The sequence below is a fragment of the Coregonus lavaretus genome (assembly GCF_964263955.1).
Source record: "Coregonus lavaretus genome assembly, chromosome: 1".
Taxonomy (NCBI): domain Eukaryota; kingdom Metazoa; phylum Chordata; class Actinopteri; order Salmoniformes; family Salmonidae; genus Coregonus; species Coregonus lavaretus.
The window spans coordinates 29269322-29284641 of NC_139988.1; the positions used below are offsets into that span (position 1 = coordinate 29269322).

Sequence of the window (15320 nt, forward strand, 5' to 3'; positions counted from 1 at the left end):
ATACAGTGGGGAGAACAAGTATTTGATACACTGCCGATTTTGCAGGTTTTCCTACTTACAAAGCATGTAGAGGTCTGTAATTTTTTATCATAGATACACGTCAACTCTGAGAGACGGAATCTAAAACAAAAATCCAGAAAATCACATTGTATGATTTTTAAGTAATTAATTTGCATTTTATTGCATGACATACGTATTTGATACATCAGAAAAGCAGAACTTAATATTTGGTACTGAAACCTTTGTTTGCAATTACAGAGATCATACGTTTCCTGTAGGTCTTGACCAGGTTTGCACACACTGCAGCAGGGATTTTGGCCCACTCCTCCATACAGATCCTTCAGGTTTCGGGGCTGTCGTTTGGCAATACGGACTTTCAGCTCCCTCCAAAGATTTTCTATTGGGTTCAGGTCTGGAGACTGGCTAGGTCACTCCAGGACCTTGAGATGCTTTTTACGGAGCCACTCCTTAGTTGCCCTGGCTGTGTGTTTCGGGTCGTTGTCATGCTGGAAGACCCAGCCACGACCCATCTTCAATGCTGTTACTGAGGGAAGGAGGTTGTTGGCCAAGATCTCGCGATACATGGCCCCATCCATCCTCCCCTCAATACGGTGCAGTCGTCCTGTCCCCTTTGCAGAAAAGCATCCCCAAAGAATGATGTTTCCACCTCCATGCTTCACGGTTGGGATGGTGTTCTTGGGGTTGTACTCATCCTTCTTCTTCCTCCAAACATGGCGAGTGGAGTTTAGACCAAAAAGCTATATTTTTGTCTCATCAGACCACATGACCTTCTCCCATTCCTCCTCTGGATCATCGAGATGGTCATTGGCAAACTTCAGACGTGCCTGGACATGTGCTGGCTTGAGCAGTGGGACATTGCTTGCGCTGCAGGATTTTAATCCATGACGGCGTAGTGTGTTACTAATGGTTTTCTTTGAGACTGTGGTCCCAGGTCTCTTCAGGTCATTGACCAGGTCCTGCCGAGTAGTTCTGGGCTGATCCCTCACCTTCCTCATGATCATTGATGCCCCACGAGGTGAGATCTTGCATGGAGCCCCAGACCGAGGGTGATTGACCGTCATCTTGAACTTCTTCCATTTTCTAACAATTGCGCCAACAGTTGTTGCCTTCTCACCAAGCTGCTTGCCTATTGTCCTGTAGCCCATCCCAGCCTTGTGCAGGTCTACAATTTTATCCCTGATGTCCTTACACAGCTCTCTGGTCTTGGCCATTGTGGAGAGGTTGGAGTCTGTTTGATTGAGTGTGTGGACAGGTGTCTTTTATACAGGTAACGAGTTCAAACAGGTGCAGTTAATACAGGTAATGAGTGGAGAACAGGAGGGCTTCTTAAAGAAAAACTAACAGGTCTGTGAGAGCCGGAAATCTTACTGGTTGGTAGGTGATCAAATACTTATGTCATGCAATAAAATGCAAATTAATTACTTAAAAATCATACAATGTGATTTTCTGGATTTTTGTTTTAGATTCAGTCTCTCACAGTTGAAGTATAATTATGATAAAAATTACAGACCTCTACATGCTTTGTAAGTAGGAAAACCTGCAAAATCGGCAGTGTATCAAATACTTGTTCTCCCCACTGTATACAGTGTGTGCAAATGTAGCAAGTTATGGAGGTAAGGCAATAAATAGGCTATTGTCACGCCCTGGCTCTGGGGACTCTCATATGTTGAGCCAGGGTGTGTAGAGTCATTGTTTTGTGTTCTATGTTTCAGTGTCTAGTTCATGTGTTTCTATGTTGGCCGGGGTGGTTCTCAATCAGAGGCAACGTGAATCAGCTGTTGCTTGTTGTCTCTGATTGGGAACCATACTTAGGCAGCCGTTTGGGCAGTTGTGTTTTGTGGGATCTTGTTCCGTGTTGGTTTGTGTTATTGACCGAGGACTTCACGTATCGTTTATTGTTTTTGTTCGTGGTGTACTTAATAAAAAGAGATGTACGCATATCACGCTGCGCCTTGGTCCACTCCTTTCGACGATCGTGACAGAAGATCCCACCAAAACAGGACCAAGCAGCGTGTCCAGGAGCAGACAGCCTGGACTTGGGAGGAGATATTGGACGGGCAAGGGTCCTGGACTTGGGAGGAAATCCAGGCCGGGATGGCCCGGCGCGCCGTAGAGAGGAGCAGCGGCGCCAACCGGGCCATCGTCGGACAGGCGAGAGGCACCCCCAAGACATTTTTAGGGGGGGGGGGGGGCACATGGCATGGACGACGGGGCTGCTGGAGGCAGATAAAGGGCGAGTTTGTGGACATGGAGAGAAGGCCACCAGGTTACGGGGGCCATTGGTCATTAGAGGGAAGGAAAGTGTAGAGGCACGGCGAGAGGTACTGAAGTGTGTTACCAGTCCGGTCCGGTCCGTTCCTGATCCCCGTATAAGGCCAATGGTGTGTGTTCCCAGTGCGGCCCGGCCTGTTCCTGTCCCTCGCACCAAGCCTGTGATGCACGTCGCCAGCCCGGCCCGGCCTGTTCCTGCCCCTCGAACCAAGCCAATGGTGCGCGTCGCCAGCCCGGCCCGGCCTGTTCCTGCCCCTCGCACCAAGCCAATGGTGCGCGTCGCCAGCCCGGCCCGGCCTGTTCCTGCCCCTCGCACCCAGCCAATGGTGCGCGTCGCCAGCCCGGCCCGGCCTGTTCCTGCTCCCCACACCAAGCCTATGGTGCGCGTCGCCAGCCCGGTCCGGCCTGTTCCTGCCCCTCGCACCAAGCCAATGGTGCGCGTCGCCAGCCCGGCCTGGCCTGTTCCTGCCCCTCGCACCCAGCCAATGGTGCGCGTCGCCAGCCCGGCCCGGCCTGTTCCTGCTCCCCGCACCAAGCCTATGGTGCGCGTCGACAGCCCGGTCCGGCCTGTTCCTGCCCCTCGCACCAAGCCAAAGGTGCGCGTCGCCAGCCCGGCCTGTTCCTGCCCCTCGCACCCAGCCAATGGTGCGCCTTGCCAGCCCGGCTCGGCCCGTTTCTGCTCCCCGCACCAAGCAAATGGTGCGCGTCGTCAGCCCGGTCCGGCCCGTTCCTGCTCCCCGCACCAAGCCAGTGGTGCGCTTCGTCAGCCCGGTCCGGCCCGTTCCTGCTCCTCGCACCAAGCCAGTGGTGCGCTTCGTCAGCCCGGTCCGGCCCATTCCTGCTCCCCGCACCAAGCCAATGGTGCACTTCGTCAGCCCGGTTCGGCCCGTCCCTGCTCCCCGCACCAAGCCAATGGTGCGCGTCGTCAGCCCGGTCCGGCCCGTCCCTGCTCCCCGCACCAAGCCTGTGGTGCGCGTCGTCAGTCCGGCACAGCCCGTGCCCGTTTCACCGGTGCCTGGTCAGGTACCGGTCAGCTGCTCCACACCGGAGCCTAAGCAATCCGCTCCACCGATGTCGTCCAGCTCCAGCCAGCGGGGCCAGACCAGACCAGGGGCGCTACGGGGGGGTTGTTAGAGGGTGGTGGTCACGCCCGGAGCCGGATCCGCCTCCGAGGAGGAATGCCCACCCGGCCCCTCCCCTGTTGGGTTTATGTTGGCGCGGTCGCAGTCCGCGCCTTTGGGGGGGGTGGAGGGGTACTGTCACGCCCTGGCTCTGGGGACTCTCATATGTTGAGCCAGGGTGTGTAGAGTCATTGTTTTGTGTTCTATGTTTCAGTGTCTAGTTCATGTGTTTCTATGTTGGCCGGGGTGGTTCTCAATCAGAGGCAACGTGAATCAGCTGTTGCTTACATTTACATTTACATTTTAGTCATTTAGCAGACGCTCTTATCCAGAGCGACTTACAGTTAGTGAATACATATTTTTTTTATACTGGCCCCCCGTGGGAATCGAACCCACAACCCTGGCGTTGCAAACGCCATGCTCTATCAACTGAGCTACATCCCTGCCGGCCATTCCCTCCCCTACCCTGGACGACGCTGGGCCAATTGTGCGCCGCCCATGAGTCTCCCGGTCGCGGCCGGCTGCGACAGAGCCTGGATTCGAACCAGGATCTCTAGTGGCACAGTTAGCTGCTTGTTGTCTCTGATTGGGAACCATACTTAGGCAGCCGTTTGGGCAGTTGTGTTTTGTGGATCTTGTTCCGTGTTGGTTTGTGTTATTGACCGAGGACTTCACGTATCGTTTATTGTTTTTGTTTGTGGTGTACTTAATAAAAAGAGATGTACGCATATCACGCTGCGCCTTGGTCCACTCCTTTCAACGATCGTGACAGCTATAGTGCAAAATAATTACAATTAGTATTAACACTGGAATGCTAGATGTGCAAGAGATTATGTGCAAATAGAGATACTGGGGTGCAAAAGAGCAAAATAAATAACAATATAGGGATGAGGTAGTTGGGTGGGCTAATTTCAGATGGGCTGTGTACAGGTGCAGTGATCGGTAAGGTGCTCTGACAACTGATGCTTAAAGTTAGTGAGGGAGATAAGAGTCTCCAGCTTCAGAGATTTTTGCAATTCGTTCCAGTCATTGGCAGCAGAGAACTGGAAGGAATGGCGGCCAAAGGAGGTGTTGGCTTTGGGGATGACCAGTGAGATATACCTGCTGGAGCGCAGACTACGGGTGGGTGCTGCTATGGTGACCAATGAGCTAAGATAAGGCGGGGATTTGCCTAGCAGTGATTTATAGATGGCCTGGAGCCAGTGGGTTTGACGACGAACATGTAGTGAGGACCAGCCAACAAGAGCGTACAGGTCACAGTGGTGGGTAGTGTATGGGGCTTTGGAGACAAAACGGATGGCACTGTGATAGACTACATCCATTTTGCTGAGTAGAGTGTTGGAGGCTATTTTGCCAACTGTAAAGTTTGGTGGAAGAGGAATAATGGTCTGGGGCTGTTTTTCATGGTTCGGGCTAGGCCCCTTAGTTCCAATGAAGGGAAATCTTAACGCTACAACATACAATTACATTCTAGACGATTCTGTGCTTCCAAATTTGTGGCAACAGTTTAGGGGCCACAAAAAATCTGAACCCATCTTGAGGGGCCACAGTGGCATTTTGCCATAGGGTGGAAATAAATGTTTTCAATTTTAATATGATATCCGACTGATAGTGATTAACTAAATCAATGGGCCCCCCACCCCACCAGCGGTCGGTAATTCGATCACTAATTTACCAATCTAAAAGATTTTCGATGACATAGGCTAATTGAGTGACTGACATAACTGCTGATGCACAACCACATTTCGAAATTGCACCTTTTGTATTCTACTATTCTAACTATCTACAGTAAGTGTGCATAACAACTGATAACGGTGCAAACATGGTAAAGGCCATCACATTGACCAGACACCAATGTTTTGGACACAGGCTGCACCTTGCAATCGGTAAATGACGTGTTGCATGTTAAGGATCTTTGACATATCATTTCAATTATAATAATGATTGAACCTACTTATAAATAATTACACAATCATAAGCTTCCTATTCCATCTGCAGCCTATGCCTGCCTGGATACATGATTAACTTAGGTTATTTAAGAACTCATAATAGTAAAATAGGAAATAGGAACTCATAATGTTATTCATTAATTAATGTTTAAGTGCTGTGCTTATAGCACACTATAATTTGATGATCATGTTAAAAATGAATGTTTGTTAATATAGGTGTAATAATCCTATCTATTATCATATGTATTTGGTCTTAATCATTGTGTCATATTTCTTTCAGAAAATGCAGTGTAAGATGATCACCGCATTAAACGTACGGCAGGCCTTTGCAAGAAGTTGGGGGGAGCCTTCTCTTACACATGGGGAAAAACAAGAGGGCACTGGGTGAAGCAAAGAAGGAGCTCAACCTTCCAGAGCATCTACTCATCACAGAATGCTAAACAAGATGGGGATCCTGACAGATAATGGAGAGTGTGCTGGAGCAGAACTTGGCCTTGGCTCAGGCCCTCTCCAAAGACAAAAAGTCAAATCACCTGATCCCAGCATGCCAAGACATAGGAGTTCTGGAATCAGTCAGCAAGTACTTGAGCCCACTTCTGGAGTTCACTGACACACTGTCAGGTGAAGAGTATGTCAGCGTGTTGTACCTGAAGACAGTTCTCCATTTGTTCAACACAACCCTGCTGGCACTGGGAGAAGACGAAGAGGAAGAGGAAAAATAACTCACAAAGTCCATAAAAACAAAGATCTTGGACCACTTGAACAACATGTATGAAGAACCTGGCACACAAGAGCTCATGGACAGGGCATCTTTCCTCGATCCACGGTTTATAATGGAATATGGTGGTGTGGTCAACATCCCAAGCATAAAGAAAACACTGACTTCAGATATGGAGAAGACAGCACGCAAGGTGAATATGGTGACCAGAGTGGGTGGGATATAAGATATTTCACACACTGTACTATGTTAACTTATTTATTTCTATGACCTAGATTGTGGGTAAAATGTAAAAATGTTCATGCAATTATTTATGAATGTTCTTTGTGATTTTATGATGATGATGCCCTGTGAAGCAAATTGCCTTGAGACATTTATATTCTAATTTGATCACCCTGTTGCATGAGAACTTTCCTGCTGGAAATGTTTAACTTGTAGTGTATTTGAGGTTTAGAAAGGCTTCTGAAGTTTGTAATTTCCACTTTGACATTTCAGACTTAATTTTCCCTTACGAAAAATCTATCAACCCCTACAAAAATGTCCATTAATTATATTCCACATTTCCTGTCGCTGCAGAATTATTTTCTTGCTGTAGCAAACTGGCTCAAATTAAGATCCTACCTACACTACCGGTCAAAAGTTTTAGAACACCTACACCTGTCCAAACTTTTGACTGGTAGTGTATATAATTTTTTTTTTTAAATGTCCTGATCTTTCTTATATCTCTCAGATATAGGACAGACACACATCAAAACAAACTTCCTTTTGATACATTTTTTGACTATCTGTTTTTCCATGTTTGAATCTGTTATTCAATGCGTTTCTATGGACTAAGAGCAGTAAGGCCAAATTCAATGTTTCATCAAATAATTGTTTTATATAAACACTTTTTTATACCTAAAGGGGTCCTACAATTCTAAATCAAATAGCTAAATGATCCTTGGTATGACCCCCACCCCCCTGCCTTATGGATTAAATAATAAAGGTGCAATATGCAGGAATCACTCTGCCATTTCCTAGTTGCTAAAATTAGAATAGTTCGCCTAATTTCAGGTTATGTGACAAAACATGCACTCAGAGTGTATCATCTAAACCACTGTGAAATGTGACCCATTTCAAGAAACTAGGCGTATGTCGCACGTCACTACTGTGGCATTTGAAAGTTTTTTATTTTATCAAAATGCATTTCTTGGCAGAAATGCCTTCTGGAACATATTAACTTTCATGTGCTTTAATAACAAATATCTCTATTTGCATATCTATCATTCCAGTGTTAATACTAATTGTAATTACCTCCATAACCTGCTACATTTGCACACACTGTATATATATTTTCTGTTGTATTTTTGACTTTATGTTTTGTTTTACCCCATATGTAACTCTGTGTTGTTGTTTTTATTGCACTGCTTTGCTTTATCTTGGCCAGGTCGCAGTTGTAAATGAGAACTTGTTCTCAACTGGCTTACCTGGTTAAATAAAGGTTAAATAAAAAATAAAAAAATAAAAAAATAAAAAATCTGTAAATACGAATAAAATGACGAGCCTAGTTAGTTTAGCCACGGAAGAATACAGGAACCTTCCCGCTAGCCATGATTGGCTGAGATAATGGATGGGCTGGACATGCCGAGAGATGAGTTCAGATTAGTCTGCCATTTAGCATGCTTCTGTCTATAACATGAGCTGCTCAGTATGTGTGTATAATCCTTTCTACCGTGGCTTTTTTTGAAAGATATCATGATGAACTGAAAAAGTGTTGCATTGCTGCCCTGAGGTTAATAGCACTATCGACAAAAATCAGTGGGGAAAAATTGTGATGGACTACTTTCTGGAGGACGATCGTGCCATGCTGACTCTCTCTGATTCTGAAAATGAATCAGACGATGAGGAAATAACTGATTTAGGTAAAAACATTTTAATTGAACTAGACATTGTAGAGTCTTCCCCAAACTAAGGGCAACCATGGCATCCATGACAGAGGGAGAAGCATTCATCCATATATACGGATAAGAGTCTAGCTACATTTCCAGATATTATACATTTCTAATTTTGTCTGAAAGTCATTTTCATTGCAAATTTAAGCGTACTGTTAGCTAGCTAACATTAGCTGGCTGGCTCGCTAGCTAACGTTACGTGTATGATCTGTGTAGTAATATTATTCATATCTAACATTGAACCTAGTTGGTTAGCTTTAGCTACCTGCAGATTCATGTATGGTGCATGATATTATAAATTGGGATTATGATTCATTATTTTGCTAGATAACTAGCTAGATACATGTCTAAACAAAAGACTCCACTATGCAAGTAACCATTTCACTGTACCGTTTACACCTTCTGTATCTTGTGCATGTGACAAATAAACTTAGATACAATTTGATATAGTGTATGTTTACCAAAGACGGTAATATGAAGAACAACATGACCTGCACCAAAGTCAGATTAAGGATATAGGCCAAGGACTAGATACAGTGTATTTTTACTACTACATTTTGCTACTTCTTTCACCACTTTTAGTCTTGAAATCTTCGGTTGTTTACTACATTAACATATTCACTCTGTTTAGCATACAGCCTCACATGTGAATCCTTGAAGAGATGGGTGTGAACGATGCTGAATGGGTGTAGACAAAGAAGCGCTCTCCAGTAGGCGTACCAAAACATTCACAGGCCATTTTCTCAAAAGTGGGGTTACAAGTTTATTAACTTTCAAAGCAGAATGACTTTCCCATTGTTCCTCAACTGCAGTGTTTGATATACAATTTTCAATGTTGCTGCATAGGACCGAATCCAGGTGGTGGGTCAAATATATTTTCAATAACCACAAATATTATATTTTCAGCAGTTTGAAGCTGGTGTACAAAACCGAAAGCAAAAGACGCAAAAACGAAACTTAAGAATGGGATGCATAGAAATAGCGCACATAGAACAGAGCTACCGCTTCTTAGACTTGCTTTCAATGAGAATGACAGATTTCTATGTGAATTTGGTTGGGTCGCCCAAGAAGTTACATATTACACATTTATGCTCCATTTCTCCATGTCAACCTCTTGCCCTTTATCCCTAGTTCCTACACCAGACAACTCCAATCCTCAAGGGCCACAATGCATGCTGGTTTTCATCCTGACCTTTTAACCAGCGACTGACTTCCACCAAAAAATCCCCAATCAGTAAGAGAGAACAGAAAAACCGCAGGACTGTGTGTAGCCTAACTCAAGGCCCTGAGGGGTGAGACAGTTTACTGACTGAACCAGAGGGTGTGATCCATCCCTGACCCCTTGTTCTATGCACCGTCTTACACGTCTTCACCTCACCGCTAGCCAACTATAATAACATCCTATTGTTTCAGCCAGACCTCAGGGACCCAGTGGAGCGTGTGTGTGTGTGTGTGTGTGTGTGTGTGTGTGTGTGTAGGACTGTTTGATGGCTGGATTATGTAACTTTAAGAAAGTTAAGAATAATTTATGTTAACTGTTACCTGTTAACTGTTAAAAGGCTAAGCTAAGTTATCTATACTTAACATTGTTTCAAAATGTCCCGGCAAATGCCAAAGTACACGTGCGCACACACACACACACACACACACACACACACACACACACACACACACACACACACACACACAGTGTAGAGCTCAGACAGAGCATGACCCTAGCTCAGGGGTCATGGTTGAGTAAGAGCTTCAGACCAACACAGAGACTTTCACTGCTGGGTGTCAGGGGGTTCACACTGGACTGCTATGGACAGAGAGCTGGCAGAAAATAATAGTGTACTCACAGTTGTCCTTATTATAGGTCCTGATGTGGCTATGCCAAATGGTTGTGGCCTACATTAGTTCATTTAGCAGACAAGATCTGCTTGTAATTCCGTGGCATTATATTATTTTATAGTATGAAGAATACAATTGAACAAAGCTTAATAAAATATAAATGGCTACTCCTATATGCTTAATTTAGAGATATGAATGTAACTTTAGTTGTTCTACAAACGTTGGGCTATATGTTTTGATTTTTAATACATTGTAAGGCTGCATGATGAGACTCTAATGATGATTTGAAAAAAGTCGCCTGAAAGGCATGAGCTCTGCTTTGTTTTTTTGCGCCGGCATTACACACTCCAATAGTCTCTCATTCACAATTTGACAAGCACTTGATAATGACTCGAATTTCAAGGTGGCATCCCTAAAAAAATCCATGCCTTTTGCGGCACGAAGTGTTGCGTTGTGCCCTTATCCCTGAGTGTGCTGCGCAATCCGAAACTTCTCTCACCAACACCGCTCTCCGTCACGTGATCGGGTCTTTCTCACAGGCTACAAATGAAGACAGACACATCCGGGACGCAACTGCGCGCGTCCTTATCCAATTCCGAGGTGCATATTGAAGATGTTGGAAAAACTGTCTACGTTAACTTTTCGTCAGCCAATAAGAGGAGTAGGCCTAACGAACAGCAAAAGTACTAGCCTATGTCAATCTACTATCCCTCATAGTACAAAAGTCGACCTATTCTATTCTGTGCGAGAAATAAATATTCCAAACATAGTCTGGGACAGTTGTGGGATGCAATAGATCCCAAATTAATACAACCACTAGCATCAAAAAACCTTTTTTATGCAATGTGGCTGACACAACAGATCAGAACGTTTAGCTTAAAATGTTGATAAACTATTAGGCTATTTCTACACATTATATGCGCAGCTATGCGCACATGGTAGTAGACTATAAACGCGAATGTTCCATTAGCGGAAAACACCACTATTAAAAGTGAAAGCAAATGCAATTATGCATGTAATGCTTTTATTATAAAAGGTGCATTTTTATGGTGAAAATGATCTTCCCAAAACATGAAATTCACGCGTTGCTTATATATGCCAGTTAGGCTCTACACCCCTTGTAAAGCGGATTAATGTGCTTCATTTTAAGAAGTTATTTGGCCACTTTAGTTGTGATACAAACCTTATTAAAACATATAGGCCTATGGGCTTGGCTACATGCGACTATGATTCGAAAAAGTCGCAAAACAAGGCTTTGTTTCTTATGCTGGGCATCATTATCAAGTGATAATATATATAATTGTCTTGATTTAATCTTGTATTTACTAAATAATATATGTGATATTTGTTTTGATTTAGAATGGACCATTATCATGCACCTGTATCGAAACAGGGGCAGCGAAAAAAAACATGTCATCTATGCACTTAAATAGCGAATGGCGGACGCTTTTTCCCGTGGTTTATTTTCATGCCAGCCAGGTAGGCTATACTCCTGTTGTAAATGTAAGCAATGTGCTTAATATTTGGAAAGTTGAGAAATAAATATAGTAGGCCTAGCCTATAGAAAGCTGATGGGATCCTCCTCGTTTTAATAGTGGCCATCACTCTGTTCTCGCACAATTGCATAGCCTATAGAAATGTTGCGCAACATCAGCTCATGGGCTCTCATTTTTGAAAACATTTGCATTGATGTCAGCGTGATTAGAGGGACAACAGAGTGCTGAGTACCAGGCAGTTATCAAGTTTGGTAGGCTATTAATGACCAGCAGCAGCATCAGAGCTTGGAGAAACACGATGACCATTACAGTGCTGGTCAGATTGTAGTAACCCTGAAGATGACATGCCAAAAGTGTTTCTCTAATCTCACCACAACCATACACTCATGAGCTAAGGCACCTGCTTCTGTTACTCAAACTGCCAACACACACAGGGCATGACACATGCATATGATGTATGAGTGCATGTGAGTGAAGAGTATATACTCACCCATGAAGGATCCAGTGCTGCAGATGAGGCTGAAGAAGCAGCTTTCTGGAGGAAGAGTCCCACATTTACTGTAGAAGAAGACAGTAGAACAACTGAGTTCAACACCAAAACACAAATCAGATCACGGCCAACCATCAACACACAAAGAGTGTCTCTCTCTCTGTGTGTGTGTGTGTGTGTGTCATCTGCCTTTTCTCAGTTGGATAAAAGTCTGTCCTCTCCTCGACTCCATTCTCCTTTCCTCTGTGACCCAGAAACCGATAAGTTGTCGCCATATGTAGGAGGGTGTCAATTTGTTAATAGGTGAACGAAGGAGTTTGCTCCTCTCCTCGATTGCCTCCTCAGGATTCTAAGGTGTATCCTACCGCAGAATATTTTTTTGAATTCCTTTGAAACAACTGTGGTTTCCTCTGAGGAGAAAAGCATGCACACACATTGAAAAATGATACGATACTTATAATTTTGTCTATAAAATGTCTAGCACAACTAGTTACATTTCTTTTATACATGTATTTTGGAATTCCATCTACGTAAACATAATTTGCCTGATGACATGCTAGTGGAGAAGGACAGTTTTTTATACAAGTGCATTTGATTCCATGTTTCCTCTCCTAGCCTCCTCTCCTTGATTACCTTAAAATTTTTTCAAAAGGAGGTGAGGAGAGGACAAAGGAAATATAATTGAGAAAAGGCCTGAGTGATCTCCTCTGGTATGCAATAGCATTTGACCTTTCACCTACTCTTCTAGCCGGTGTTCTAGGAAAATTAAGTGAAGGAACCAGCCATCATAGGGGGACGCAATCAGTCATAATACCGCCCTCCTGCCTGCCTGTCTGCTTGCAAATGTTTGTGTGTGTGTGTGTGTTCCTGTGTACGTGCGTGCGTGTGGCCTGTCTGCCTGGTCCTGTCTCCTGTAAACACCAAGCCCTCTCAGCTGACTAGACCTCACCACTCTTGTCACAAACACACACACACACACACACACACACACACTAAAAAGCACGCACACAAACACTTGAAGACAGACACTAAAAAGCAAGCACACACTCAACCCTTTCTCTCATTCATAGCCAGATTGGAGAACCATTAAAGAGTAATTGCAACTTCTAGAAGCAGGATATCCTGTAAGCTTTTTCAATACCATATATTTACATTCTCCAAGTCTTTTATAGAAACCATATATTTACATTCCCTAATGGTCCTTTGATGTTCAAAGCTCTGGGGATGGGGGAGGCTAAAGAAAGCACAAGTCTCTTTATTCTCTCACTCCCCCCATCTGAAAACGGACTCCTCTTTTCTGGGGAATTGACTGTGTGTGTGTGTGTTTCAAGTTTTAATACCACATGCACAAGTACAGTGAAATGCCTTTCTTGCAAGCTCCAAACCCAACAATGCAGTGATCAATATCAATGTAGGACAAAAAAACACAAGTTTGAACAAAAACACACATTAAATAAAAAATAAGAAAAACACAACATAGTAAGGCGCTATATACAGGGTCAGTTCCAATACCATATTTAAAATGTGCAGGGATACTGGAGTGATAGAAGTAGATTTGTATAGGGGTGACTAGGCATCAGGATGTATGGTGACTAGGCATCAGGATGTATGATGACTAGGCATCAGGATGTATGGTGACTAGGCATCAGGATGTATGATGACTAGGCATCAGGATGTATGGTGACTAGGCATCAGGATGTATGGTGACTAGGCATCAGGATGTATGGTGACTAGGCATCAGGATGTATGGTGACTAGGCATCAGGATGTATGGTGACTAGGCATCAGGATGTATGGTGACTAGGCATCAGGATGTATGGTGACTAGGCATCAGGATGTATGGTGACTAGGCATCAGGATGTATGGTGACTAGGCATCAGGATGCATGGTGACTAGGCATCAGGATGTATGGAGACTAGGCATCAGGATGTATGATAAACAGAGTAACAGCAGCGTTGATGATGATTGTATGTAAGTGTGTGTGTGTGTGCATGTGCGCATATCAGGCGTGTGCAGACCCGTACCTTCCCTCCCTTTCCTGCTTCCATGGAGGAAGGCAGGAAATCTCAGCAGTCAGTGATCTTCAGAAACAGGAATCACACACAGATACGCACACATATATGTATTGCGATTCAATACTGTGATTTTATTGCGATTCGATGTTCCGAACATATTGCTCACCATATGTCTGCTGCAGAGAAACATGAGAGAGCCATGAGAAAACAAGTTCTGATCAGTCATGGAAATAAAAGTGCTGCAAGAAAATTGGCTCCCTATTTAAAAAGAAGATGGAGAACAAGCTATGAAGGGAAAATACTGGAGTTTTGGTGCAGGTACAACTAGAGAAAACATTATATTGTCAAAAATAATATCCAAATATGTAACTGTATTGATTTTTCCCCCATCACTAGTATGCGGACATGTGCACGCATGTACTATAGACACGTTATTGTGCACACACATGCGCACACGCAAACAGATGTGTGTCACACCACACACACACACAATCACGCTCACACACACACACACACACACACACACAGTCCCCTTGAGCTTCAGTCAGTGAGTGTCGACAGGCTGGCGACTCAGGTCATGAGATACAACAGTACTTTGTTCCTATTATTAATCACCAGACAGACAGACAGAGAGAGAGCGAGAGAGAGAGAGAGAGAGAGAGAGAGAGAGAGAGAGAGAGAAACAAAGAGAGAGGAAAGGAGGAAACAAAAGGAGAAAGAAGGAAAGCGAAAGGAGAGAGAGGGAGAAAAAATAAAAACAGAGAAAGGCGGAGGGAGAGTACTGAAAGAACTGTAGTATTTATTAGGATCCCCAATTAGCCGCTGCAAACAGTTCCAAGCAGGAAACAAAACACAACAACATAAAATACATAATACAATACATAATACAACGCATAATACAATGCAAAATACAATGCAGAACACATAAAAATTTCTGTGTCTCTTCACAGTCCCCATCGTGCCATAAGGTATTCTTTTGTCAGTTTTTTTTATCTGGTTTTATTGCTAGCTTGAGTTACCTGGGGTGGCAGAGAGTTCCATGTAGGGATGGCTCTATTTAATACTGTGCGTTTCCCAGCTTCTGTTCTCGACCTGGGGACTGTGAAGAGACCTCTGGCTGCATGTCTTGTGTGGTACCAATGAGTGTCCGAACTGTGTGCCAACTGCTTGAATTGACAATTCGGTACCTTTAACCGAACAACACCAGGGCTGCCAACTTTTGATGAAAGCTTGGAGTGAGATTTGCTATGTGAATTTCATTGCCCCCTGACACAACACCAGGGCTGCCAACTTTTGATGAAAGCTTGGAGTGAGGTTTGCTATGTGAATTTCATTGCCCCCTGACACAACCTAGATGGAAAATGTTACTGTTTTAAAGCAAATTCACATAATTCTAAATATTTTGACATGGCTTAGGCGTATGACAAGGGTAAAAAATTAATACATAAATAAACATAGGTCAGGTGTATTCAGGAT

General features: G+C 44.0%; 1 protein-coding gene across 1 annotated transcript in view; it reads right to left on the minus strand.

Moving 5' to 3' along the window:
- Positions 1 to 15320, minus strand: part of LOC311134707 (transmembrane protein 150A-like) — a 106313-nt gene that overhangs the window by 40016 nt on the left and 50977 nt on the right. Inside the window, exon 5 of the mRNA XM_084168476.1 lies at positions 11831 to 11898. Within this exon, the coding sequence (XP_084024602.1) occupies positions 11831 to 11898 (68 nt within the window). The remainder of the gene's footprint in view (positions 1 to 11830; positions 11899 to 15320) is intronic.